This window comes from Bos indicus x Bos taurus, chromosome 28 (genome assembly GCF_003369695.1).
Source record: "Bos indicus x Bos taurus breed Angus x Brahman F1 hybrid chromosome 28, Bos_hybrid_MaternalHap_v2.0, whole genome shotgun sequence".
Classification (NCBI taxonomy): Eukaryota; Metazoa; Chordata; class Mammalia; order Artiodactyla; family Bovidae; genus Bos; species Bos indicus x Bos taurus.
In genome coordinates, this window is record NC_040103.1 from 2879765 (window position 1) to 2906442 (window position 26678).

General features: G+C 44.9%; 1 protein-coding gene across 7 annotated transcripts; it reads right to left on the reverse strand.

Moving 5' to 3' along the window:
- On the reverse strand, window positions 1–26678 carry LOC113885368. 7 transcript variants are annotated; one of them, XR_003509186.1, is made up of 4 exons: window positions 26546–26678; window positions 21727–21817; window positions 18438–18585; window positions 1–1970 (listed from the first exon to the last, which is right to left on the reverse strand). XR_003509186.1 is itself a non-coding variant. In XM_027530677.1 (2 exons), the coding sequence occupies exon 2, from the start codon at window positions 1557–1559 to the stop codon at window positions 897–899; it is 663 nt and encodes a 220-aa protein (XP_027386478.1). In that variant the 5' UTR covers window positions 1560–1970; window positions 26546–26678; the 3' UTR covers window positions 1–896. The 7 variants fall into 7 exon arrangements, 2 of the variants coding, with proteins under 2 accessions (XP_027386478.1, XP_027386477.1); XR_003509185.1 differs by lacking the exon at window positions 21727–21817; XR_003509188.1 differs by lacking the exons at window positions 21727–21817; window positions 26546–26678 and adding an exon at window positions 25049–26077.

Consider the following 26678-nt stretch of genomic DNA (forward strand, 5'->3'; position numbering starts at 1 on the left):
TGCCTTTAAAACTTTATTTTAAAAAATATTTAAATAATGTCATTAATCTTATGGGGATACAATAAATGATTGCTAATTGGATTGATGTCTAATTATTCTCATTTTAAAGATGTAGAGTCTGATGCACAGAGTGATTAATTTTCTTGAGGTCATATGGAATCCATGAGTATAATTTGTGAGATATTTTGAGTTTCCCAGATAAATAATATCATGAAAAAAAAGACCCCTGCTTACACCACCCCCTCCCCACACACAACTAAATGACAACAAAAAGGCTCAAAGGAGATATAACAAGCAAAGGCAATATGTGCCTGTTATTGGGATTTTCAATCAAAGAAAGACCCTATAAAAACTACAGAATAACAAATTTGAATATCTACTAGATATTTCATGATATTAAAGGATTACCATTAATTTTGTCTTAGGAGCCATTATGATTTTGTATAAATATGTAAAAAATGCAATAAACACATACATAGAACTGAACAATTTAGGGGTTAAATTACATAAGGTCTAGAGATGGCTTTACAGTAACATAGGAAGAGGGAAATGCAGAAACTAACAACATTGTAAAGAGACTATACTCCAATTAAAAACAAATAAATGAAAGCAGTTCATTCTCACTTTCCATAGAATTAGTCAAATAGAAGTTCCTTCACATGCATCTTCTTTCTATATACATGTAAGTTTTTCTTTTTGAAAGGTAACTTTTCAGAAGTGCTTATTAGAATGCACACTTACTTTGCTACAGTTACGCTTAAATCTACTAGCCTCATTAGCATGCATTTCTTCTCCAAGACTGTCAAACTTGCAAATAATTATTTGCAAAATGGTTAGTTACAGTGAATGGCCAATCATACCAAGGCCCCGGGTCTTTCAGAGAAATGTCACCAGATTCAACCACCCCTGTGTAATGCACTCGGGGCGCTGCCCCTCGCTGCTGGACTGCCCCAACCACTGGCTGCAGCTGTCCGCACTTGCCAGCAGTACCAGATCCCTGTGACTGACTGAAACCACCCGGGGAGGGGCGACAGTCTCAGGGACCACCCCCACAGGAGCACACCCAGAGCAAGCGGGTGAAGGACCCAGGCTCTGTTGGGGGGCTGGGTGTCTGCTGGGAGCCCTGGCTGCCAATCAGCCTCAACAAGATTTCCTCGACATTTACTACGGCATCTGATGGGTGAACAGGAGTGGCCGGGACTTCCATGCATAACTGGACACATGGGGAACTGACTCGCATTCTGACTTGGGGGCTCCACAAATGCCTTTCCTCTCAGCCCCTCAATCTGCTTCCCCAGGGCCAGCCAGAATCCTACCTCCTCTTGGGGGCACTTGGGCCTCTTCTCTGAGGTCCTGGTCTTGGTCTTGAAGCTCCTCTGGGCGTTGGCAGGGTGCTTGGCCTCGGGAGGGAGGTTCAGAGACTTGGGCCTGCCCTTGTGTTTGGGCCTGCACTCCTGTCTGCTGGGGCCGCAGCCGGCCTCGGCGGGTGGGCAGGCCTTGGGGGAGTCGCCAGGCCCCGGTTCCGTCCACTCCTCCACTGCCTCCTGGCACTCGTCCATCTCCAGGTGGTGCGTATCATGGGCCAGGTAGCCCTGCCCCTCGAAGTCCGTGCCCTGCAGGTAGCTGTCATCCTCGGGGCAGTAGCGGATGTAGTAGGTGATGCCCTCCTTCTCCAGGCAGCCCCGAGTCGTAGTCCTTCTCCTCCGAGGTTTTGTTCACGTAGTCAGAGCTGGAGTCCCTGTCGGGGCTCTGGTCGGGGCTGCCCTGCTCAGCGGACGCAGGCTCTCGGGCCACAGGGCTGCCAGCTCCAGGCCGCTGGGCACGTACTGCTCCAGGGCCAGCTCTTGGTCCTCGTTCTCAGGATCCAGGGCCTCTCTTGCCCTGTGGTCCAGTAGGCTGCTCGCAGCACTCTGACGCTTCAGGTGGGCCATGGCGGGGCTCACACTGCCGTCGTCACCAGGAGGCAGCCACTGCAGTCAAGAAGCGGGACAGGAGAGTCAGACCCCATCCCCAAACAGCCAACCTGAGGAGCCCACCCAGAGGTAACTCATGTCTATTCAAATGGCAGGATACCCCTCCTCAGCTGACTGTGGTGTCAGGACCAGCACATGCTCTGCCAAGGAGACAGAAGGGCACCAGGGCTGGAGGAGGAAAAGGGGACCCTGGGGACTTCCCAGGACACCTGCTGCTGCTATTGCTAAGTCGCTTCAGTCGTGTCCGACTCTGTGTGACCCCATAGATGGCAGCCCACCAGGCTCCCCCGTCCCTGGGATTCTCCAGGCAAGAACACTGGAGTGGGTTGCCATTTCCTTCTCCAATGAATGAGAGTGAAAAGTGAAAGTGAAGTTGCCCAGTCGTGCCCGACTCTTAGCAACCCCATGGACTGCAGCCCACCAGGCTCCTCCATCCATGGGATTTTCCAGGCAAGAGTACTGGAGTGGGGTGCCACCCCAACTGCCTGCTCATTCATGAACTCTCTGATTTGATTAGCATATAGTTAACTTACAATGCTGTGTTAGTTTCTGGCGTACAGCAAAGTGCTTCAGTTATATATATCTATGTGTCTGTCTGTATATATATGTATATACACACATATTCTTTTTCAGATCCTTTTTGGATATAGTTCCCTGTGCTGTACTGCAGGTCTTTGCTGACTGTCTAATTTATATATAGTAGTGTGTATCTGTTAATACCAAACTCCCTGTTTATTCCTCTCCCCAGCCTTTCTCTTTGGTAACCATGGTTTATTTTCTATGTCTATGAATCTGTTTCTGTTTTATAAATAAGTTCATTTATATCTTTTTTAGATATGATGATACTATATGATATTTGTTTTTCATTTATTTACTTCACTTAATATGATCATCTCTAGGTCCATCCATTGCTGCAAATGGCATTCTTTCATTTTTTATGGCAGAGTACTACTCCATAGTATATATGTACCACATCGTCTTTGTTCATTCATCTGTGGATAGACATTGAGGTTGTTTTTATGTTTTGGCTATTGTAAATAATGCTTCACTGAACACTGAGGTGCATGTATTTTTTTTTGGATAGGAATGGGGTTTCTGGATCATATAGTAGCTCTATTTGTAGTATTTTAAGGAACCTCCATACTATTCTCCATAGTGGCGGCACCCACTGACATTCCTAGCATCAGTGTAGGAGGGTTCCCTTTTTACCACACCCTCTCCAGCATTTATGATTTGTGGACTGTCTAACAATGGCCTCTCTGGCTAGTGTGAGATGGTACCCCACTGCAGTTCTGATTTGCATATCCCTCATAAGAAATGAGTCGGACACGACTGAGCATCATCACTTTTACTTTTATGCATTGGAGAAGGAAATGGCAACCCACTCCAGTGTTCTTGCCTGGAGAACCCCAGGGACCAGGGAGCCTCGTGGGCTGCCATCTATAGGGTCGCAGAGTTGGACATGACTGAAGCGACTTAGCAGCAGCAGCAGCAGCACAAGAAATGATGCTGAGAATCTTTTCATGTGCCTGCTGACCATTACACTCATGACTTTGTGAAGATGGTTCCTGGGTTAAGGAGCCCAGGTGACTGAGACAACAGGTCATAAAATCAGGTTATTTGTTCTCAAAAAGAAAAAGAGAAGCTTTCATTCCAAAGACATTATGAAGCCAAAGAGGAGGTGCCCTACCCCTTCCAAAGCTAATCTGCTGCCCCGGAAGCCCATCTCCAATCTTCCCACCGCTTGCCTCCAACTCCCAGCACACACAAGCTTCTGCTTCCTCCTCACTCCAAACAAAATCACTCACTGGATTTGCCAGGAACCGTCCAGGCTGAATTCCACACAGAGACACCGGACATAAGCCCCAGCTTCACAGGCTTGATGGGGTGGGGCCTCAGGACAGAGTAGGGGGGAACACTAGAGGAAGGACGGCCACCAGGAGAAGGGGGCACCCAGGAGGGTGCAAGGGATGTGGCTGACATTTCAGGGGTACAGGTCATGATACCGCAGGGCACTGCAAAGATCCCATGGGCCCAAACCGGGGAGGTCCTGAACCCCACCATCCAGAACCCTACATTTTATCTCACAAAACATACAGAGTTCCTGGGCAATTCTCAACAGGCATGTTGACTCAGGATTTCTCTTTCAGCCCCTTGGGGAGACAGTGGGGGAAGGGAGGTCAGTGGAAATCTCCTTCCTGTCCTCTAGGGAACCTGAATAGCTCACGTGTGGCCCTGTCTCTGTAGTATCACCAGACTCTGGCAGATCCACAGTGCTTACCCAGAGCAGCCCACACACCAGATACGGTCCCACAGCAGGAAAACTGTCACTGAGATGTACCCTGCAGGGTCTGAGCATCCTTCTGTGTCACCCCATCCCCAAACCTGAAACTGATGGGCCCATTTCAGAGACCTGCTCCCAGGGAGAGGCAAGGTGTCCAGTGTTTCCTAGAACACGGGTGACCTCAGAGGACGCACCAAGAGCACCAAGCATCATTTCACAGCAGACTCCCCATGTTCACTTTGCTGTACAGCAGAAACTACATCATAAAGCAATCACAGTCCAATAAAAAGATGACAGGAGAAAAATAAAAGTGGCAATAATCTTAATTTTTAAAGAGCATAACCTTTCTGGAAACTAATTTGCAACTGGGAATCAAAAACCTTTCAAAAGACTGGCCTGGCAATTCCAAATCTAGGAATGTACACTAGATAAACAATGGTGTATATGTACAAAGTGAAAGTGAAAGTCACTCAGTCGTGTCCGACTCTGCGACCCCATGGACTATACAGTCCATGGAATTCTCCAGGCCAAAATACTGCAGTGGGTACCCGTTCCCTTCTCCAAGGGATCTTCCTAACCCAGGGATCAAACCCAGGTCTCCCACATTACAGGCAGATGCTTTACCAGCTCAGCCACCAGGGAAGCCTATGTATACAAAGGTATAGCCTAAAAAGGATGTCCATTTCACCATTACATTGTTTAAAATAAAGAAAATTTATTTGTTAATGTACAAATTACATATTACTGAAATGTCCAATAATATGCAATTTGTACATTATGATAAAATAGTGATGAGTATTGCAGTCATTAAAAATGATATTATTACAACCATTTCATGGAAGATACAATATGTTAAGTAAAATGCACGTTATAAAATATTATACTCATTTATGAAAATATATATTTATATTAAATAATTGCATTTGTGTAAAAAAACAACAAATCAAGGTTACAGATGGTGGCCAGACATGCCCGCTTCAAGGGGAGATGTCCAGTCCCTCTCATGGGGAGTTTGCATTCCTGGCAGCTGGGGTGGGGGCGCCGCTCACAGGCTGGGGAAGTGAACACATTTCCTGCCCCCCAGGTGGCATGCACATTGTCCCCTGGAACAAACAGATGTGGCCAAGGACAGCCCACTTCTATCCACAGTTAAAAAAATGGAGGCTCCTTCCTTCTCTTGCCTCAACAAAGAAATTCAGGTGGCCAAGCCACTGCAGCAAGTAGGCTGAGAAATCATCTTGTATCCTGCTGTCCAACAGTGATGAAATTTTATACACACGACATCAGGTCTTTTCACTCAAGATATGTCTCCCTGTTTATTTGAGCCTTGAGTGTCAACAGCACTGTGGGTTTCTTCATAGCTGTAGACACAGGAAGCCCATTCTAAGACGTTTAGTTTTTGTAGCCACGGGGAATAGATTTTCTCTATCTTATATACCTGTCGTTGGTACAAAAAAAAAATCTCTACTGATCTTGTAAAAGCCTTTTTGTTTATTTTTGGCTGTGCGGCGTCTTACTGCTCGAGCTCTTCTCTAATCAGGATGCGTAGGGGCTGCTCTGCAGTCGTGGTGCACGGGCTTCTCACTGCAGTGGCTTCCCTTGTTGGGGAGCATGGGCTTTAGTAATTGAGGCACGTGGGCTCATTAGTTTTGGCTTCTGGGCTCTAGAGCACAGGCTCAATAGCTGAAGAACAAAGGCTTAGTTGCCCCACGGCATGTGGGATCTTCCTGGATCAGGGATCGAACACATGTCTCCTGCATTAGCAGGCATGATTCTTTACTGCAGGGCCACCAGGGAAGCCCGAAAAGCCCATTTTAAAATTTCAATACTTTTAGTTGATCATTTGATTCTTTTTTCCAGCACTCTGGCTGCACTGCCCTTCCATTTACATGATGGAGGTACTGGGGCATCCCTGACCTATTCCCAATTGTAATGAAAATGCCTTTAGTTTTTAAAATTTTTTTTTTATTGCAGTCTAGTTGCTTTACAATATTGTTACTATCTGCTGTACAGCAAAGTGAATCAGCTACACATATACATATATCCCTCTTTTTCGGATTTCCTTCCCATTTAGGTCACCACAGAGCATGTCATACAGGCTTCCCAGGTGGTGCTAGTGGTAAAGAACCCACCTCTCAATGCAGGAGACATAAAAGATGTGGGTTCGATCCCTGGGTCAGGAAGATCCCTGGAGGAAGGCATAACAACCTACTCCAGTATTCTTGCCTGCAAAATCCCATGGACAGAGGAGTCTGGCATGCTGCAGTCCACAGGGTCACAGAATCGGACACAACTGAGCCAACTGAGCACACACACACAGAGTGAAGTAAGTCAGAAAGAAAAAACAAATATCATATATTAAGGAAAATGTCCTTTTTAAAGACAGGGCTGGCCCAGGGTGAGGTAGGCATGGTCCTTGCCTCAGGCGCAAGATTGAACAGGGTGCCAAAAAACTCAGGAATCAAAATAGATACAATTTTAATGCAAGACTTAAAAAAATAAAAATTAATGCAAAAAAATCCACGATGAACAAGATAGTAAAATGTTAAAGACAAGATTGATTATTACTGATTTGTTTTGGGGGGGCTCAGGTTCCAATACAGAGAAGGCAATGGCACTCCACTCCAGTACTCTTGCCTGGAAAATCCCATGGATGGAGAAGCCTGGTAGGCTGCAGTCCATGGGGTCGCACAGAGTCGGACACGACTGAAGTGACTTAGCAGCAGGCTCCAATAGGGCTTGGCTGGCCTTTGTGAACGATCCTATTTTTTTTTTTTTCAAGTTTTCCCCATTACGGACTTCCCTGGTGGCTCAGTGGTAAAGAATCCACCTGCAACAATGCAGGAGACGCAGGTTTGATCCCCGATCTGGGAAGATCTCACATGCTGTGGCACAACTAAGCCCGGGAACTGCAACCACTGAAGCTCGCGTGTCCTAGAGCCTGTGCTCCGAAACAAGAGAAGCACTTGCAATAAGAAGCCCGCACACTGTACTAGAGAGCAGCCCCTGCTCCCTACAACTAGAGAAAAGTCCGAGCATCACTGAAGACAGCTATAAATAACTAACTAAATGAAATTATATATAAAAAAAGAACCACTCTTCCAATGCAGGAGACTCGGGTTTGATTCCTGGCCAGGGAACTATTAATAAGCTCTCACATGCTGAGGGGTAACTAAGCCCGTGCCCTACATCTAGAGAAAGCCCACGTGCGGCAACAAAGACCTCGTGCAGCCAAAATTAAAAGAAAAGTTTTCCCCATTAAATAGAGTACTGTGTTGGCTTTCCCAGCACTTGGTGGTGCAAACCATTCTTTTGTCTGTGGATGCAAATGGAAGGACCCAGGTTGGTCACCCAGGACAGAAGTCACATTGTTGGTCTGCAGAATTAACCTATGGCACACTTGTGGTGTAAGAGATAGAGTCTCCTATTAAAGATGAAAACAGGAGGTCCTTGTTTCAATTCAGTCTTCCATTCACTGTCAGGCCCTGAGCACGAGATTTAATGAATGGATGGCCTTCCCATCCTGGGAAATTGGAAATGATGGTCCTGACTGCTGGGCTTGAAGTGGGTTGAACAGGAGAGCAACCCATGAGTGCTTTTTTCCTCTACTATATACAAGGAGTGGAGAAACTTTTTAAAAATCTTTTGGCCACACCACATGGCATATGGGATCTTATTTCCCTGACCAGGGATTGAACTCGTGCCCCCTGCATTGACAGCACAGAGTCTTAACCACTGGGCTGCCAGCGAAGTCCTGGGAAGCATTTTAAGTGAAACATGAAGAAAGAGAATGCAGTAGAAACCCACTATTAAGTATTATTTAATGGCTACATAATGTTTCCTATCCCAATAAACATTATCTGACTCTTCCCCTATTAAATACATGAACTGTGTCTTATTTTTGTGTAATAAATAGTGTCTTGGTATTTCCATAAGGATATGCTCTGGGCCTTTCTTCACCCTCTAGGGCTTTACCCAGGACACTTTAAAACTTTTTTTTTCAATCCAATGTCCAGGTCTTCAGAAAAGGCCGGGAGGTGTGGGGCCAGGAGCGTGTTCACCGCCCCTTATGGTGGGAGCTGTAGGCAAACATGTTGAAGGTCTCTGCTTATATATATAATTGTAATATACTTGATTTACAATATTGTATTACCTTTTGCTGCACAGTAAAGTGATTTAAGGTCTACGTATATTTTTTCATGTTCTTTTCCATTACAGTTTATCACAGGATATTGAATATAGTTCCCAGGGCTATTCTGAAGGACCTTGTTGTTTATCCATCCTAGATATCGTAGTTTACATCTGCTAACCCCAAACTCGCAATCCTTCCCCCCCACCCTCCTCGGCAACCACAACTGTGTTCTCTGTGTCTGTTGAGTCCATTTCTGTATGGTAGGTAGGTTCATTTATATCACATTAAAGATTTCACATATACATGATATCATATGGTATTTGTCGAATTCTGTCTGACTTACTTCACTTAGTATGATAATCTCTAGGTCCATCCATATTGCTATATGACCACAGGCCCTGCGTGGGCACCTCCAGGCAGCTCTGCCTTCCTTATTATTATTGTTCAGCCGCTCTGTCATGTCCAACTCTTTGCAACCCTATGGACTACAGCATGCCAGGCTTCCCTGTCCTTCTCTATCTCCCAGAGTTTGCTCAGACTCATGTCCATTGAGTCGGTGATGCCAACCAACCATCTCAGCCTCTGCCTTCCTTGGGCTGCACCTGACGCCTCCTCCCACCCCCTCCCTCCCATCTGACCCTCTCCCTCCCCAGTTCCCTTGCAGGCTGCTCCCTCAACAAGGTCCACACATATTTAATCCTGCCTTAGGTCTGCTTCTCTGAGGACTTGACCTAACACAGTTCCTTACATGAAAGAAAACAGAATAAAAACCACACACACCCAATAAAACCTCCAATATACCCTTTACAAAGCACAGAACCAAATATACAAGTATATTTATGGGTAAATTTACAATAAAAGTTCTAAGAAAATATGAGAGACAGTGACTACTGTCGCAGGAAGGGGAGAAGTTTACACCCCTAGGACCAGGCTGGCTGCTCACCCTCAAGACTTCCTGAACTTCTTTTAATTTTTTTTTAATTGTCAAAATAACCATCAAGCAAAATAATAACAGCATAAAGCAAATAATTCAGCCAAATATGCCGTGTCACTTCAGTCATGTCTGACTCTTTTGCGACCGCAAGAACCATAGACCACCAGGCTCCTCTGTTCAGGGAATGGAGTGGGTTGCCATTCCCTTCTCCAGAGGATCTTCCCAACCCAGCGACTGAACTCATGTCTCATGTCTCCTGCACTGGCAGGCAGGTTCTTTACATTAGCACCACCTGGGAAGCCCTGATACACGAATATTAAACACCCTGGCAATCCCAGTCAGGTAAGAAGATAGACTGAGCCAACCTCCCCTGAGGCCTCTTCAATGCTTTTCAGAGACCATGACCCCACCATATGTGCCCTGACCATGTGGATTGTGTGGTCATCACAGCCTCACCTCTCCTTAACTGTTTTCCACTGAGCACCCAGCCGTCAACATTGAGTACATCACATTCAATTAATCGGCTTACTTCTCTTACCCTTGCAATTTACACACTGAAGACACTGAATCGATTATTTGTTGGAGAGAATTTCCCTTGACTGAGATTTTGAGGACTGTCCCTACAGCGGAGGAGAACATTGTCCCCTGTCCTCCATGCTTCAGCAGACTGGTGGTGGGAAATGGAGGCTGAATTGGTTCAGTCTTTTCTGTTATTTACCAAAGTTCAAAATAATCATTCTCCAAAGGTGACCAACTAGGTTGTTTTGTTTCCCTTAGTGTCACTCAGAAGTCGCAGAAAACTCTATTTCGAAAAGATACACGCACCCCAGTGTTCCATGCAGCACTAGTTCCAATAGCCAGAACATGGATGCAACCTAATGTCCATGCACAGAGGAATGGGTGAAGCTGTGGTACATACATACAACAGAATACTTCTCTGCCATAGAAAGAATGAACCAATGCCACGTGCTTCTCTGGTGGCTCAGAAGAGAATCCGCCTGCAATGCGGGAGATCTGGGTTCGATCCCTGGGTCGGGAAGATCCCTTGGCGAGGGGCAGGGCTACCCACTCCAGTATTCTGGCCTGGAGAATTCCACGGACTGTATAGTTCTCGGGGTTGCAAAGAGTCGGACACGACTGAGTGACTTTTTTACTTTACTTAGTGCCACTTGCAGCAACGTGGATGGACCTAGAGATGGTCACACTAAGCGAAGTCAGCGAGGCAGAGAAAGGCAAACACCGTGTGACACCACCTACACGGGGCTTCCCGGGTGGCCAGTGCAGGAAACATGAGCGATGTGGGTTCGATCCCGGGGTTGGGAAGATTCCCTGGAGGAGAGCATGGCAACCCGCTCCAGTAGTCTTGCCTGGAGAATTCCACGGACAGAGGAGCCTGGTGGCTTATAGTACATGGGGTCCAAGAGTCTGACAGGACTGAGCACTTAGCACTCACATATGCCCTTGCAATAACCAACTGGCTCTGTCGAGGCCATTACCTCAGTGCCCTCAATTTCTGCCCTATGGTCCGGGGTCGGCAGCGAATATTTGCCATGAGAACTTTCTGGAACATGTATGTTCTGTGTTAGGGTCCACAAGGGGCTCATAGTGTATTATTTAAAAATGGCCCATCGTGGTGACCTGACAAACAAGAGATGAACTCCCAGTGGCCACACTGCTCTGGTGGTATCCCGTTTTTCCTGAAGGCAAGGTCCCGTTTTTCCCTGTTGGTGCCAGTTTCTCAAGACTATGTGACCACCCAACTGTGAAACTCCCTCCGACTATGTGACACAAGACCCCAGCTTCGGACTAAAGATAAACTAAGACCCCCTCCCTTCGGGGCACAATAGCCCATTGATAGGGTATAAGAAGGTTTGGCTGTAAAGGGAGAGCACTGGTTTCTCTCTAAAGCCAGTCACTGTCTTTCTTCCCATAGTAAATCTTTCTCTCCCTGAATGCCTGGATCTCTCTTTTTATCTGTGCTTGCCAATCTTCTGGAAGATTTGTTCTAGGTTCTATGAAGACCTACAAGACCTTTTAGAACTAACACCCAAAAAAGATGTCCTTTTCATTATAGGGAACTGGAATGCAAAAGTAGGAAGTCAGGAAACACCTGGAGTAACAGGCAAATTTGGCCTTGGAATATGGAATGAAGCAGGGCAAAGACTAATAGAGTTTTGCCAAGAAAATGCACTGGTCATAGCAAACACCCTCTTCCAACAACACAAGAGAAGACTCTACACATGGACATCACCAGATGGTCAACACCGAAATCAGATTGATTATATTCTTTGCAGCCAAAGATGGAGAAGCTCTATACAGTCAGCAAAAACAAGACCAGGAGCTGACTGTGTGTGGCTCAGATCATGAACTCCTTATTGCCAAATTAAGACTTAAATTGAAGAAAGTAGGGAAAACCACTAGATCATTCAGGTATGACCTAAATCAAATCCCTTATGATTATACAGTGGAAGCGAGAAATAGATTTAAGGGACTAGATCTGATAGATAGAGTGCCTGATGAACTATGGAATGAGGTTCATGACATTGTCAGGAGACAGGGATCAAGACCATCCCCATGGCAAAGAAATGCAAAAACGCAAAATGGCTGTCTGGGGAGGCCTTACAAATAGCTGTGAAAAGAAGAGAAGCGAAAAGCAAAGGAGAAAAGGAAAGATATAAGCATCTGAATGCAGAGTTCCAAAGAATAGCAAGAAGACATAAGAAAGCCTTCCTCAGCGATCAATGCAAAGAAATAGAGGAAAACAACAGAATGGGAAGGACTAGGGATCTCTTCAAGAAAATTAGAGATACCAAGGGGACATTTCATGCAAAGATGGGCTTGATAAAGGACAGAAATCGTATGGACCTAACAGAAGCAGAAGATATTAAGAAGAGGTGGCAAGAATACACAGAACTGTACAAAAAAGATCTTCACGACCCAGATAATCACGATGGTGTGATCACTCACCTAGAGCCAGACATCCTGGAATGTGAAGTCAAGTGGGCCTTAGAAAGCTAGTGGAGGTGATGGAATCCAGTTGAGCTATTCCAAATCCTGAAAGATGATGCTGTGAAAGTGCTGCACTCACTATGCCAGCAAATTTGGAAAACTCAGCAGTGGCCACAGGACTGGAAAAGGTCAGTTTTCATCCCAATCCCAAAGAAAGGCAATGCCAAAGAATGCTCAAACTACCACACAATTGCACTCATCTCACATGCTAGTAAAGTAATGCTCAAAATTCTTCAAGCCAGGCTTCAGCAATATGTGAACTGTGAACTTCCAGATGTTCAAGCTGCTTTTAGAAAAGGCAGAGGAACCAGAGATCAAATTGCCAACATCCGCTGGATCATCGAAAAAGCAAGAGAGTTCCAGAAAAACATCTATTTCTGCTTTATTGACTATGCCAAAGCCTTTGACTGTGTGGATCACAATAAACTGTGGAAAATTCTGAAAGAGATGGGAACACCAGACCACCTGACCTGCCTCTTGAGAAACCTGTATGTAGGTCAGGAAGCAAGAGTTAGAACTGGACATGGAACAACAGACTGGTTCCAAATAGGAAAAGGAGTATGTCAAGGCTGTATATTATCACCCTGCTTATTTAACTTATATGCAGAGTACATCATGAGAAATGCTGGACTGGAAGAAACACAAACTGGAATCAAGATTGCCAGGAGAAATATCAATAACCTCAGATATGCAGATGACACCACCCTTATGGCAGAAAGTGAAGAGGAACTCAAAAGCCTCTTGATGAAAGTGAAAGTGGAGAGTGAAAAAGTTGGCTTAAAGTTCAACATTCAGAAAACAAAGATCATGGCATCCGGTCCCATCACTTCATGGGAAATAGATGGGGAAACAGTGGAAACGGTGTCAGACTTTATTTTGAGGGGCTCCAAAATCACTGCAGATGGTGACTGCAGCCATGAAATTAAAATACGCTTACTCCTTGGAAAGAAAGTTATGACCAACCTAGATAGCATATTCAAAAGCAGAGACATTACTTTGCCAACAAAGGTTCGTCTAGTCAAGGCTATGGTTTTTCCTGTGGTCACGTATGGATGTGAGAGTTGGACTGTGAAGAAGGCTGAGTGCCAAAAAATTGATGCTTTTGAACTGTGGTGTTGGAGAAGACTCTTGAGAGTCCCTTGGACTGCAAGGAGATCCAACCAGTCCATTCTGAAGGAGATCAGCCCTGGGATTTCTTTGGAGGGAATGATGCTAAAGCTGAAACTCCAGTACTTTGGCCACTTCATGCGAAGAGTTGACTCATTGGAAAATACTCTGATGCTGGGAGGGATTGGGGGCAGGAGGAGAAGGGGACGACAGAGGATGAGATGGCTGGATGGCATCACCCACTTGATGGACATGAGTTTGAGTGAACTTCAGGAGTTGGTGATGGACAGGGAGGCCTGGCGTGCTGCGATTCATGGGGTCGCAGAGTCGGACACGACTGAGCGACTGAACTACCACTAAGGAGAACAACTTTCCAACATGTAGCAATATTTATTCCCAGTGAAAATGAATACACTAATTCTAATGAAAAATTTTTTTCTGTAATGTTACATATTATATATAATTGCTTTACAATGTTGTGTTAGTTTTGTAACCAGGAAGGGTTAATTTTGAATTTATGTTGGAACTGTTTCTGTGACTTTAACCCTTTTTTGTTATTAAACATACATAATGGCCTGCCTCAGGGAGATAACCTGAGCTGCCCTCCCACCTGTGAAGGACTGCAAGCAAGTGAAACACATCCCCTTGCCTGAGGCTTCCCATTCCAGGGGACATTTGCAAGGATTGAATAGTCTTTTTACTTGGTTTCCTCACCTCCCCCCACCCCCCATCTCTGATGTGTGAAAGAACCTTGCAACCAGGTCCTGACAAGAAAGTTATTCTGAGGCACTAGCCTGGCGTCTTCTCTGTCAGCTGGCTCCCCAGCTAAAATCTGTTCCTTGCCTCAGTGCTTCCTCTCTCAGATTCATTGGCCTGTCCTGTGGTGAACTGAGTCAGCCCAGACTCAGTAACAGTTTCTGCTGTACAATGAAGTGAAATAGTTCCAAGTATACATATATCCCCTCCCCCTTGGACCTTCCTCCCTCCCACCTCCCATCCACCCATCGAGGTCAACACAGAGCACCTGAGCTGAGCTTCCGGTGCTTAATTCAAAAGGACGCATGCACCCTAATACAACTTATCAGGAGTATTGTGCTATGGCTATTTTGTTCAAGGAAGCACTTATAGGTAAGGGGAAATAATTCCTTTGTTTTTTCTAATTTAGATTGTTTTACTTACTTAATTCAAAAGGACACACGCACCCTAATACAACTTTTCAAGAGTATTGTGCCATGGCTATTTTGTTCAAGGAAGCACTTAAAGATAAGGGGAAATAATTCCTTTGTTTTTTCTAATTCAGATTGTTTTACTTACTCCAAGGAGAATTTTCTCCATTTTCTCTAAATTTACGTAGGTTTTAATATACCTTTGTGAATGTGTAACAAATTCGAGTAACACTCCCCCACTTCTAACCAGTCTATATTCCAACAGAAACCTCATATTTATGACAGATGTATCGTCTGCTCTCTCTTTATATTGCTGATGGAGTAAAGAGAGAAAAAAAAAAAAAACAGATAAAGGACATCTGTGGGTTTGGCCAGCAATAAAGGCAGGTTGGGGTGTAAGATTTTGGATGCCAATCAGAAGCAGATAGAGATACCACCCTCTTTGCACATGGCTGAGGTTGCCTCTCTTGATGGATAAGGACCTGGAAAAAGGAGTTTCTGAGCTTATTCTGAAGGAGAACCCAGCAGGATGGGGACTTGGTCCTCTGGGGAGATGCAAGCAAGTGGGACCCAGGCTTTCCCTCCTCACATACCTGCCTTCACTGCTCGGTGGATGGGCAGGATGGCTCACCTGAGCATCAGGGACTCCTGAAAGAAGTTGTGCTTGTTGGTGTTTCTCCAGATGCTTCTAGAATGCTGGGATGCCTTTGGTGGGTTCATGGGAGCTGGCTGGCTGCCAGGGATCAGGATGGGTAGACAGGGTGCTGAGAAGCAGGCAGGGAGGAGTCTGCTGTGCAAGTTGCTCTGCCCTCTAGTTCTCAGGAGCAGGTCTGTGTGTCTGCAGTGATGCTCTGAGCAGAGGAGAAGCCAGGAAGCCACTCACGCATATGCATGTTAAGGTGGCTGTGGCAGCAGAGATTGGCTGGAGTTGAGGCAGCCAAAGGCAAGAAGCTTGGCCAGGTGATCTAGGACCACTTGGTGATGCCCAAATAATCACACGGGTGACCCTTTGTGCCCAGGAAGGGCTCTGCTGTTTGCAAAGCACTTTATATCTGTTACCATGACTAGTGTTCACAAAATAATTAAGGAATGTGCAAGGCATAGCTTCTTCTTTTTTACTTTTAACTATCAAGAAAGAAACTTAGAGACAGTAAGAATCTTGTCCGTGTCCATGTAATAGGGAAGAATAAATCTCACTCCATATTAAGTCTGTTTCTTTTAGTTTAGCCTTTGTGTTCCATTGCATGCATTAAGAATGTTGCCATAACCTGAAATACACAGGATAGTCCATTCTCAGAGCCCAAAGGCTCTGACCTTTAAGGGTATAACACTTTTCCTTTTGTATAGACATAAAAAGTTGCAGAGCAGAGAATAACATTTGTCCTGTTGGAGATCTATAGGAATACTCTGACCTGATCTACCTGGACAGCTGTGGGAACAAAGGACTCCTACACCAAGACGTTTGCAAGAATCAACCATGCCCCTCCCTTGTGTGTGTGCTAAGTCACTTCAGTTGCCTGCGACTCTTTGCGACCCTATGGACTATAGCCCACAAGGCCCCTCTGTCCATGGGATTCTCCAGGCAAAAATACTGCAGTGGGTTGCCATGCCCACCTCCAGGGGATCTTCCCAACTCAGGGACTGAACCTGTGTCTCTTTAAGTCTCCTGCATTGGCAGTCGGGTCCTTTACCACTAGCTTTATTTTACCACTGTTTACCATTCTTTACCACTACCACTATTCCCAGTGTTATTTTTCTCTTTTGAAAAAAGTCAAACCTACAGAAATATCAATAGAACAATACAAAGCATGTAAGTACTGTACGCTTATAACCTAGATCTCCACCAATTGCTAACATTTTGTCACATTTGCTTGATTTTTATCTATACATTCTCCCCACCCGCCCCAACCATTTTAAAGTAACTATCTAGAGGGAACTTCCCTAGTGACCCAGTGGTTAAGACTCTATGCTTTCAGTGTAAGGGGTGCAGGTTTGATCCCTGGTCAGGGAACTAGATCCCACAAGCCATGAGATGCAGCCAAAAAAAGAAAAAAGTAACTATCAGGAAAATGGGCTTCCCAGGTGGTGCTAGTGGTAGAGAACCTGCCTGCCAATGCAGGAGACCTAAGAGATCCAGGTTTGATCCGGGTCAGGAAGATCACCTGGAGAAGGAAATAGCAACCCACTCCAGTTTTCTTGCCTGAAAAATCTCATGGACAGAGGGGCCTTGTGGGCTGCAGTCCAGAGAGTCACACAGAGCTGGACACGACTAAAGTGACTTAGCACACACACACATCAAGAAAGTAACTTAGAGAGGGTAAGAAACTTGTCCATGTTCATGTAATAGGGAAGAATAAATCTAACTCCTTGCAAAAAAAGCTATGACAAACCTAGACAGCATATTAAAAAGCAGAGACATTGCTTTGCCAACAAAGGTCAGTGTAGTCAAAGCTATGGTTTTTCCCATAGTCATGTATGGATGTAAGAATTGGACCATAAAGAAGGCTGAGTGCCAGAGAATTGATGCTTTTGAACTGTGGTGTTGGAGAAGACTCTTCAGAGACCCTTGGACTGCAAGGAGATCAAACCAGTCAATCTTAAAGGAAATCTAGGGGAACCATGTTTTGCTGCTTTCTCAGGAATGTCTCCTGGAATTTAATCTTACTCATTCTCTCTTCCTTGCTTGCTCTTTCCCCTGCCCTTAAGTTAGCGGTTCTGGCTGACATGTCAGTATTAGCTAGATACTGTTCTGCATGCAGAACAAACTCTCTTATCCTCAAAGACCTTTCTTTACAACTCTCATGTGATTACCTCCAGACTTCCAGGAGGATCCTTAATCCGAGAGTTCTGATCTCTGTCTTGTTTTACTGCTCTTAGTTAAAGATTGTAAGTTACCAATAAATATGTACTCAGCATTTGTGGTTCAGTGGGTAAAGAATCCACCTGCAATGCGGGAGACCTAGGTTTGATCCCTGGGTTGGGAAGATCCCATGGAGAAGGGAAAAGCTACCCACTCCAGGTTTCTGGCCTGGAGAATTCCATGGACTGTATAGCCATGGGGTTGCAAAGAGTAGGAAACAACTGAGTGGCTTTCACTTTCATGGATTTTGGGTTTCCCTGCTGGCTCAGGTAGTAAAGAATCTGCCTGCAATGAAGGAGACCTGGGTTCGATCCCTGGGTCAAGAAGATCCCCTGGAGAAGGGAATGGCAACCCACTCCAGTATTCTTGCCTGGAGAATCCCATGGACAGAGGAGCCTGATGGGCTACAGTCCGTAGGGTCACAAAGAGTCCAACACGACTGAGTGAGTAACACACATACATACAGTGTTTTCTAGGGGAGTTGCTCTTCTGCAACTCTCCCTGCACTGTCTCCATTATCCTGTGTGTGAGAATTATTCAGTGCGAAACTGTCACAGAAATCAATCCTGAGTGTTCACTGGAAGGTCTGATGCTGAAGCTGAAGCACCAATAATGGCCACCTGATGTGAAGAGCTGACTCATTAGAAAAGACCTTGATGCTGGGAAAGACTGGGGGCAGGAGGAGAAGGGGATGACAGAGAAGGAGATGGTTGGATGGCATCACTGACTCAATGGACATGAGTTTGAGTAAGCTCTGGGAGTTGGTGATGGACAGGGAAGGCTGGCATGCTGCAGTCCATGGGGTCGCAAAGAGTCAGACAGGACTGAGCAATTGTACAACAATAAAATATAACTCCATATTAGATTTGTTTCTTTCACTTTGACTTTTGAATTCATCCCCAAGTCCAGGACTTTTCAACAGTTTCACCACATAAACCTCCATTAAAAAAAAAAAATAACACAAGAAATTACTTGCTTGCAATAAGGTGCCTCATTCCGGGATGGAGCAGGGGGAGGTGGAGCCCCGCATTTTTATCTAGTTGCGTAGCTGGCAGTGTGTTTATCGAAGACAGCCATCTTCGAAGTACGTGCCTTGGCAAGCAAAGCTGAAGTCAGCCACCTGGATTACAAAAACAAAAAGAAAACCCAGCTGTCAAGGCTGCACTACCCTCCCTTCTCCTTTAGTTGCCTCCTGGCCCCCTGACTGCCTGCTCTCATTTTTGTTTGTTTCATCATGACGATGAAACTGTTCACAAATATACCAGTGACTTCCTCAGTGCTGGGCGTAACTGCCTCTCAACACTTTTCAGCATTTGACCTTGTCTGCATTCTTGAAGGTACCAGCTAGTTTGAGAAATCTCAAGAAGAGTTCTTTTGTAATAGAGGATGCAGACTCACCGTCCACTGCTCTAGAAGGCTAAAAGTTTCAGGGAAGCCACTTCTCTGTCATTATGAGGAAGAAAACACACAAATATAAATGTTCAGAAAAGACTCTGTGACAGTTTGTTCAGGTCCAAGAGAGGTTCTGTTTTTCTAAATGTTTGTGTTATTATCATCATACTGTTGGCATCACATGGAAGAGATGAAAAGCAGGTGGAAATTGGGAATATCATTACAAATACTCTTTGGAAAAAGAAGATTGATGAGATGGCAGGAAGATTGGCTGGTATGAAACAGCAGTGCCATTTCAAAGCAAAATCTAACCATCTTCATGGCCAGGGAGAGGAGGAAAACTTGAGGACCCCTCTTGAGATGTCATTTTCTCTCTGTTTTCTTATGGGGAAAAAAAAATCTTACTGATTCAATCAGAGAAATCAAAGACCTGCCTATACAACTTGCCTATTTCAGTTATTTTAGAATCAAAATGCTTATCTTTGGTAAGTAAAGGTGGAGAAGTTATGGAAAGAAACCTGACTCTAACTATAAACTGAATAGATGGAAGAGTGGGAATAAAAACAAATTAAAACAATATTGCAATGAACTCTCAACTTTCATTTAAAAAAATATATGATGATGTTTTTCAACTTTTCACATTCAACATATCAGTATATTGTGACAAAATGAAAAATCAATTTCAGCTGTGTATATTTTAAACATTTACCTAAAATGATTTGAACTCACCAACCTAAAAGCCCAGATGAATGTATTAAACTGCTTATTGTATTTTTTATGAATTAAAACTTTATTTTATATTATGTTATAGACAGGACACAGTTCTGTTTGGTGACATTTGGCGTAGAAAATTGAACTGAACAGTGGTTTAATTAGAACAGTAAATAATATGGGTTTAATTAGCCCTTATTCCCGATGACAGACTTGGTCAGTTGCCAGATATCTATATTTTCATTTCACTTGACTCTTGCTGAAATATTGCCTCTAGTAGAGCTGCTTGCTGCTGCTGCTCCTGCTGCTAAGTTGCTTCAGTCGTGTCCGACTCTGTGCGACTCCATAGACGGCAGCCCACCAGGCTCCACTGTCCCTGGGATTCTCCAAGCAAGAACACTGGAGTGGGTTGCCATTTCCTTCTCCAATGCATGAAAGTGAAAAGTGAAAGTGAAGTCGCTCAGTCGTGTCCGACTCTTAGCCACCCTATGGACTGCAGCCTACCAGGCTCCTCCATCCATGGGATTTTCCAGGCAAGAGTACTGGAGTGGGGTGCCATTGCCTTCTCAGAGTAGAGCTGCTTATTGTGCTATAAATAGATGACTTGATAAGAAGCCAGAAACCCACTGATGGGTGAGACGTGGGTAAAAATTATTGGAAAACCTCCTCCTTGCTAGGAGTCATTATTTCTTTATTTCACATGTGAAGGTCCTTTCTACAGATCCCACTCTTAATTTAATTTGTTATTTGTTTTTCGGTTTTTTTTTTTTTTTTTGGTTGGATGAGGTAACTTGGCCTAAAGGCTTAAGGAAATCTGTGTAATATCTAGTGGAGTCCCTTGCTTCAGTTTATTAGATGTCAGGGTTTCCTGCATAAACTCTCCCGGCCTCTAAGGTAGAACTCACCTATGAAGTCCTGTCTGACTCGAGCTTTTCTGTATGCCAACTGGATGTGGTATTGTTTGTTTGCTTGCTTGTTTTTGATTAAAATATTAAAGTGTTGGCTTTACAAAAGAACTTTACAAAATGCAGAGACACAAATATAAAAGAAGTAAAATAGCTCAGTATCCTTCCACCTAGAGGTAGCGGCTGCTAACATTTTAATATATTTAATAACATTTTAATCAACCTCTAATTCCCTTCCTAGGCATGGACACACTTACCTGTATTAAATGTGGTAAGGCTTACATTCTTCTCTAACTATTGCCTCTTATCCCCAAATGTTTAAAAAGACATTTCAAAATCCATATAAATTCAGAAAAAACTAAAATCCATCCTTCACTCCTTGTCCTGTTCCCTCCATCCTTAGAGGCACTTTGGTGGGTTTTCTTCCAGCCCATATGTTTGTGCTTTTACTACTGCATTTTCATGTGGATATTAACATTGGGTGGTATTGTTTAGTCACTAAGTTGTGTCTGACTCTTTGCAACCGCATGGACTGTAGCCTTCCAGGCTCTGTCCATGAGATTTCCCAGGCAAGACTATTGGAGTGAGTAGCCATTTCCTTCTCTAGGGGATGTTCCTGAGCCAGGGATAGAACCTGCCTCTCTTACGTCTCCTGCATTGGCAGGCAGATTCTTTACCATCCCTTTATCTATAGGTGAGATAGAAAATTCTATGTGTGTTTCTATTTTAATGTAATTAAATCTGTCAGTCTTTTCCTTTGGGATTTCTACCTTGGTTGATGTATCTAGGACAATCTTTGTTGCATCAAGTCTGTGTGACTTTTAATCTATAACTTTTTTACTATTTTACAGTGGTCAAACAACTCCATTTAGAAAAAATTATTTCCAGAAGATATGTCTTTTCTATGGTTTAAAAAAAAAAACAAATGGGCATTTACAAGATATATGATTTTCTAACTTGACTTTATCATACTTCAGCAACCTCTTCCTATCTAGAAGGCCTAGATATAGCGCGAGTTTCCTTTTGCAAGGTTGAGTGAAAAGTTGAGAGCAGCTTTTTCATATTATAGACATAGGCTTTCTGTAAATGGACAGTCAGTCTTCCCAAAGGGCGATGGGCAGTTCCTATTGGCTGCATGCGGTAAGTTATTCCACCATTTCTATTAATATCTTTCGATGTCAAGGTCTTGGTAGAACCACCACCAACTGCCGAACCGTTAATTTCTATCCTTTGCCCACCGTGGCTCCGCTCACCTTCTGAGCCATTAAGGTCTTCATCAGTCTCCACGCGTGAGCGGTCACCTCAGGTACTGGATCCGCGCGGGTCCAAGGCGTCCACGCCCACCTGCGAGGGCCTGAGTTTGAGTAAACTCCAAGAATTGGTGATGGACAGGGAGGCCTGGCATGCTGTGATTCATGGGGTCACAAAGAGTCAGACACGACTGAGTGACTGAACTGAAATGAGTCAAGCCATGGAAGAAAACAGAAGAGGACACTCAATACACCTGTGAGCCCCTGGGAGATCTCAGATACCTATTCAGAACTACAAATGAGTGCCACCATTCTAACGAAAACCCCAAAATTAAGTTTCTGGGGATAAGATTTCTCAGGACAGCTCTAAAGAGCCAACACAGCTTGTCAGGGGTTGTACTCCAGAACAGACAGGAGATAGATCTTCTGAACCCTGAACAAGGAGGGACTTGAGCCATCTGAATGATAAGTGTTGTTTCTGGGTAAATACCTCTAGCTAAGTTAAAGAAAGTCTCACAGTCCTCAAGAAAAACATTCAGACCCCACAGGATCTCAAAGAAGGAGCTGGAGAGTTCTCTGGGTGGCTACAATCTCTCTTTGGGGGATCTTCCTGGTGATGGGAATTTGGAGTTGGCTGATGCCCCTACTAGTCTCTGTTTTCACCATATTTATGCTGCTTATGATTGCTCCATGTATTATCAATTGTCTAACCCATTTTGTCTCTGCCCAGGTCAACAAGCTACAACATGCAGTGCCAGTTCAACAAGGATATGTAAAACTATAGCCAACCACAGAAAATATCACTCACCCTTAGATGGACACTGCTATAAGGACTCTGAGGCCTGAGACTAGCAAGAGGGGGAGGCCCAATGCCCCTCACCATCCCAGTTCAGCAGCAAGTAGCCAGAAAGACCTCGATGCCCCTATTCCCAAAGAATTGGGCCTCCCATCTCTTGAGGGGAGGATGTTAGGTAGTTAGAATAGGAAAAAAAAGAGTACAGAATGGTGGTGGCTAAAAAACAAGGAAGGGAAAAGCCCATGAAAATAGAACAAAGGAAGGGCCGAGGACCAGAGTGAGAACCTCCGGTAGAACAAACAGCATTCAAGGCTAGCCCAATTCACATAGGCCAGGCCCAGGGGGAGGAGAAAAACATATAAAAAGAGGAGTCAGAGGGCCAGAGGTCTCTCTCTCTCGCCTCTTGTGTCTTTTGGGTCAGCATGCCCTCATGCCTCAAGGATGTATTTTCCTTTGTTTTCTAAATAAAACTCAGGTGTAACATGGAGCTGTAACACTGACCAGTCCAAGGGCTGTAACGCTGGTCTGTTGTTTCAAAGTTTTGTTGTGACGACAGAACTGAGGAAATCACACACTCCCCCAACACTTCCTCTGGCCTTGGCCTCTCATGAGTGCTATGGTTGGCCGTCTTGCACTGGCTGTGGCTTCCTGGAGTTGCTCCTTAAGTTGCTGGCCTGCTCTCCTTATTGAACATTCAAGTGCTTGAGTAAAGGGCCTGCTGCCAACTTGGGGCCAGATCCTTTGCTTGTTGGTTGGATTAGGGGCCAGATGCCTTGGTAGGGCCTAGGGGTGAGGCAGATGACCTTAAGTGACTCTTCTGTTGGCTCCTGCTATTGCAGGACATGATGGGCGGTCATGATTCTGGCTGGAGTACCCTTAGTTTGTTAGAGAGCACATAAGACGGAGGGCCCTGGCCCATGTAACCAGACACCTTAGGAGACAGCTTCCCCAAAGCAGGGTTCTATATTGTGACCCTGGCATGGATGGGTCTAGAGAGGTGGGAGAGCACAGAGGTGTTTGCATCCGCCCCCCGCCTGCTGGTAATACTGTAATATCTCTGGTTGTGGGGACTGGGGAAGCCCTTTAGCAGCCTTGTTGGAAGTGGAATGGGGGTTGCAGGGCTGATCTGTAATTAGGCCTCTTGTATAGCCATGGCTGCTAGGCTCCTCTTAGGCTTTGGCATAGTTACTGCCACAAGTCAGCTGTGAGTCTTCACTGGATCTTGTCTTTTTTTGTCCTGGAAAATTGGTTTGCAGAAAGGAAAGGATAAAACCCTTACCATTACTCAGCTGATTTCATGAAATGTAGCAGATGGAATGTGTTTTCTGAAGATCTCTTAATTTGAAAAATATATTCTTTAACTGACAGATAGATCATAGTTTGTTTGTGATTTACATGGTCTAGAAATATCAAAATGTGATGAAAAGAATTTTCAAATATGTGGAGTACTTTTAGGTATTAATATTTTAAAATGTCTTCTATGATTAGAAAGGAAAAATACCTTTGGACTTGATTTCTTAAACTCAGAGCTTTCCTAATTCAAATTCTTCTGCATTGGACTTAGGGCATTATTTTGATGCTGAATAGTACTAGATGGGAAGAATCAGAGGAATCTTCATTCAGTTGCAGCACCGCCTCCTCAGGACCCTGGGGTAGTTGCAGGAGAAGAGTGGTGTACCGGCAATGACTGCTGTGGAATCAGGTGGATGTGACACGGAGTGGATCCCAGCTGTTTAATAGCTCTGTGGGCTTTTCAACAATTTATTAATACTTCTCTCGGCACCTTTATATAAAACTTGTTTGTTTAGGCATGATGATACTGATTGTAAAAACAGTGATTGTGTGTTTTCTACCTATATCCATGCCCTTTGCAATATGATTATACACCTGGTTCTGTAAAAAGTGAAACAAAAGATGGAGAGACAGAAATCTGTCCTTTCAACTTTGGGTTGAGGCTGGTCTCATGTGCTTTGGCCAGAAAAATGCAGTAGGTATGACCCTGACAGCTTTGGGCCTAGGCTGGAAAGATCTTGAATGTTTTGCTTTTTTTCTGGATCCCTGCTCTCCATGAAAACAAGCCCATATGAGCTTGCTGGATGACATCCGGGTGCCCAGGTGGCACCCAGATCAACCCCAGTAGAGCACCCTAGTCAACAAGCAGCAGACCACACACTCACCTTGGTGTCCAGGTGAAATGAACGAATGGCTCGGCTAAGCTAAGCTCACTGTGCTGACCATGAGTTCAACCATGAGCTAACTAGGTTTTGGGGTGGTTTATCATGCAACAGTAGCCAATTAGCACGCACAACCAATTAACATGCACACCCATTCCAAGCTGGATGCCAGGTCCAGTGGCTAAGATTCCTAGCTCCCAATGTTGGGGGCCTGAGTTCGATCCCTGATCAGGAAACTAGACCCCACATGCCCCAACTAAATAAATAAATTAAAAACCCTCCTCCATCTATGTACGTCCATGTACTGACACAGCCCACAGAGGGGCACTGTTAATGTGTTTGTGGATTTCCATACCAGGCACAGGAAGAACGGTGGAGAAAAGGAGAGAACAAAGCAGTCTGGCTCCGAGTCCTCACCAGAACTGGGATCACAAGTCCTTGCACAGGGTAGATCATACATTCTTCCTGGCTGTTAACTTCCCCTACTGCAGCTGCTGCTGCCAGTTTCCACCCCATGCTACTGCAGGGCAGTTGTGATCTTGTCCGCCAACACCAGCCCACTTGTGGTGGCAGCATGGCTCTGTGATGGAGAGGACTGTGAAGGCAAGTTCAGGCTGAGGAGGAGGGAGGCCTCTGCCACCAGCTTCTGCATCAGCTCCATTTCCAAGCACTGCCCTCCTTCCCTGTTGCTCCCACTCATAAGGAGGCACTCAAGAGCTTCAACCAACAGAACCTGGGCATTCAGGGAGCTTCCCAGTTAGAGACCTTTCTCATTTCACCATCGCTGCATGTATCTGATTAGGATATATTTGCAAACACAGACATTTATAGGTACTCTGTGTTTTGGACTTGCACCCTGACCCAAAGTTAATTTAGTTAAAAAAATACTGAAAAATTTTTGAAGAGTTGATCATTAAATTCGCTACTTCTCTTATTTCTAACTTTACTGCATTATGACTTGGAAATGTAATATGTAAAATTCGTGTCCTTTTTACTAAGTATATCCTTTTGTTTACAGGATATGCATTTATTTATTAGCAAGACTGTTGGCTCAGGTTTTTTAATAATTCATATTGTTACCACAATCTTTCGGGTTTCTACATACAGGTCAGTTATGTTTCCAGTTTTAAGTGCTTTAAAAAAAAAAACATTCTGGCCCTTCATTCTCTCTCTTAGACTTTCTCTCTAGAGTCCCTGATCTAATACCTTTTTTTGTCAATTAAGACTGCTTTGGCAGGCTTCCTTTGTGGCTCAGACGGTAAAGAACCTGCCTGCAATGTGGTAGATCCGGGTTCCAGCCCTGCGTTTGGAAGATTCTCCTGGAGAAGGCACTGGCTACCCACTCCAGTATTCTTGCCTGGAGAATTCCATGGACAGAGGAGCACGGCGGGGTACAGTCCATGGGGTCGCAAAGGACACGACTGAGAGCGACTAATACTTTCACTTTCAGCTTTAGATGCCCAGCCAGTCGGGTCCAGAGGGAAGATTTATGGCGGTCCAGAGGGAGAGAGAAAAAGGTGGCCTTCAAAAGGCAATTCCAGGTTCCTAAGTACCAGGTACTGTAATTCTGTTTTAAACTGGACTTTCTGTTTCAGACACCCAGCGTGGGGCTTCAATGAGTTCTCCGTAAAGATCTGAGTAACTACAGAGGCTCCCCACGCCAGCCTCACTGCACTTGGCGGCGGAGCTGGGACGAAAGGAGAAGGTGTGGCCAGAGGAGCGCGCAGAGCGGCAGCTGAGCTAGCCAAGCTCCAGGAACCCCAGGCTGTGCTGCGCTGGCTGCCGGAAGTGCAAGCCGCTTGCTGGTCAGCGAGAAATCCAGTCTCACCACCAGCATCTCGTGGAGACGTACCTGTCTGCAGGGTCACTCCAACCACCCTGGGCTCGCCGCCTCGCTTTGTCTCCGCAGGCAGGAGTTGCTGGGGAAGAAAACGCACTCTTCTTTGCGTGGCAGGACCTCCCTCCGCCCACGCGGGGGGAAGGCG

Excerpts from the sequence above, each read along its gene's own strand:
- LOC113885368 (XM_027530677.1), bottom strand. The coding sequence starts at position 1,559 with ATGGACGAGTGCCAGGAGGCAGTGGAGGAGTGGACGGAACCGGGGCCT.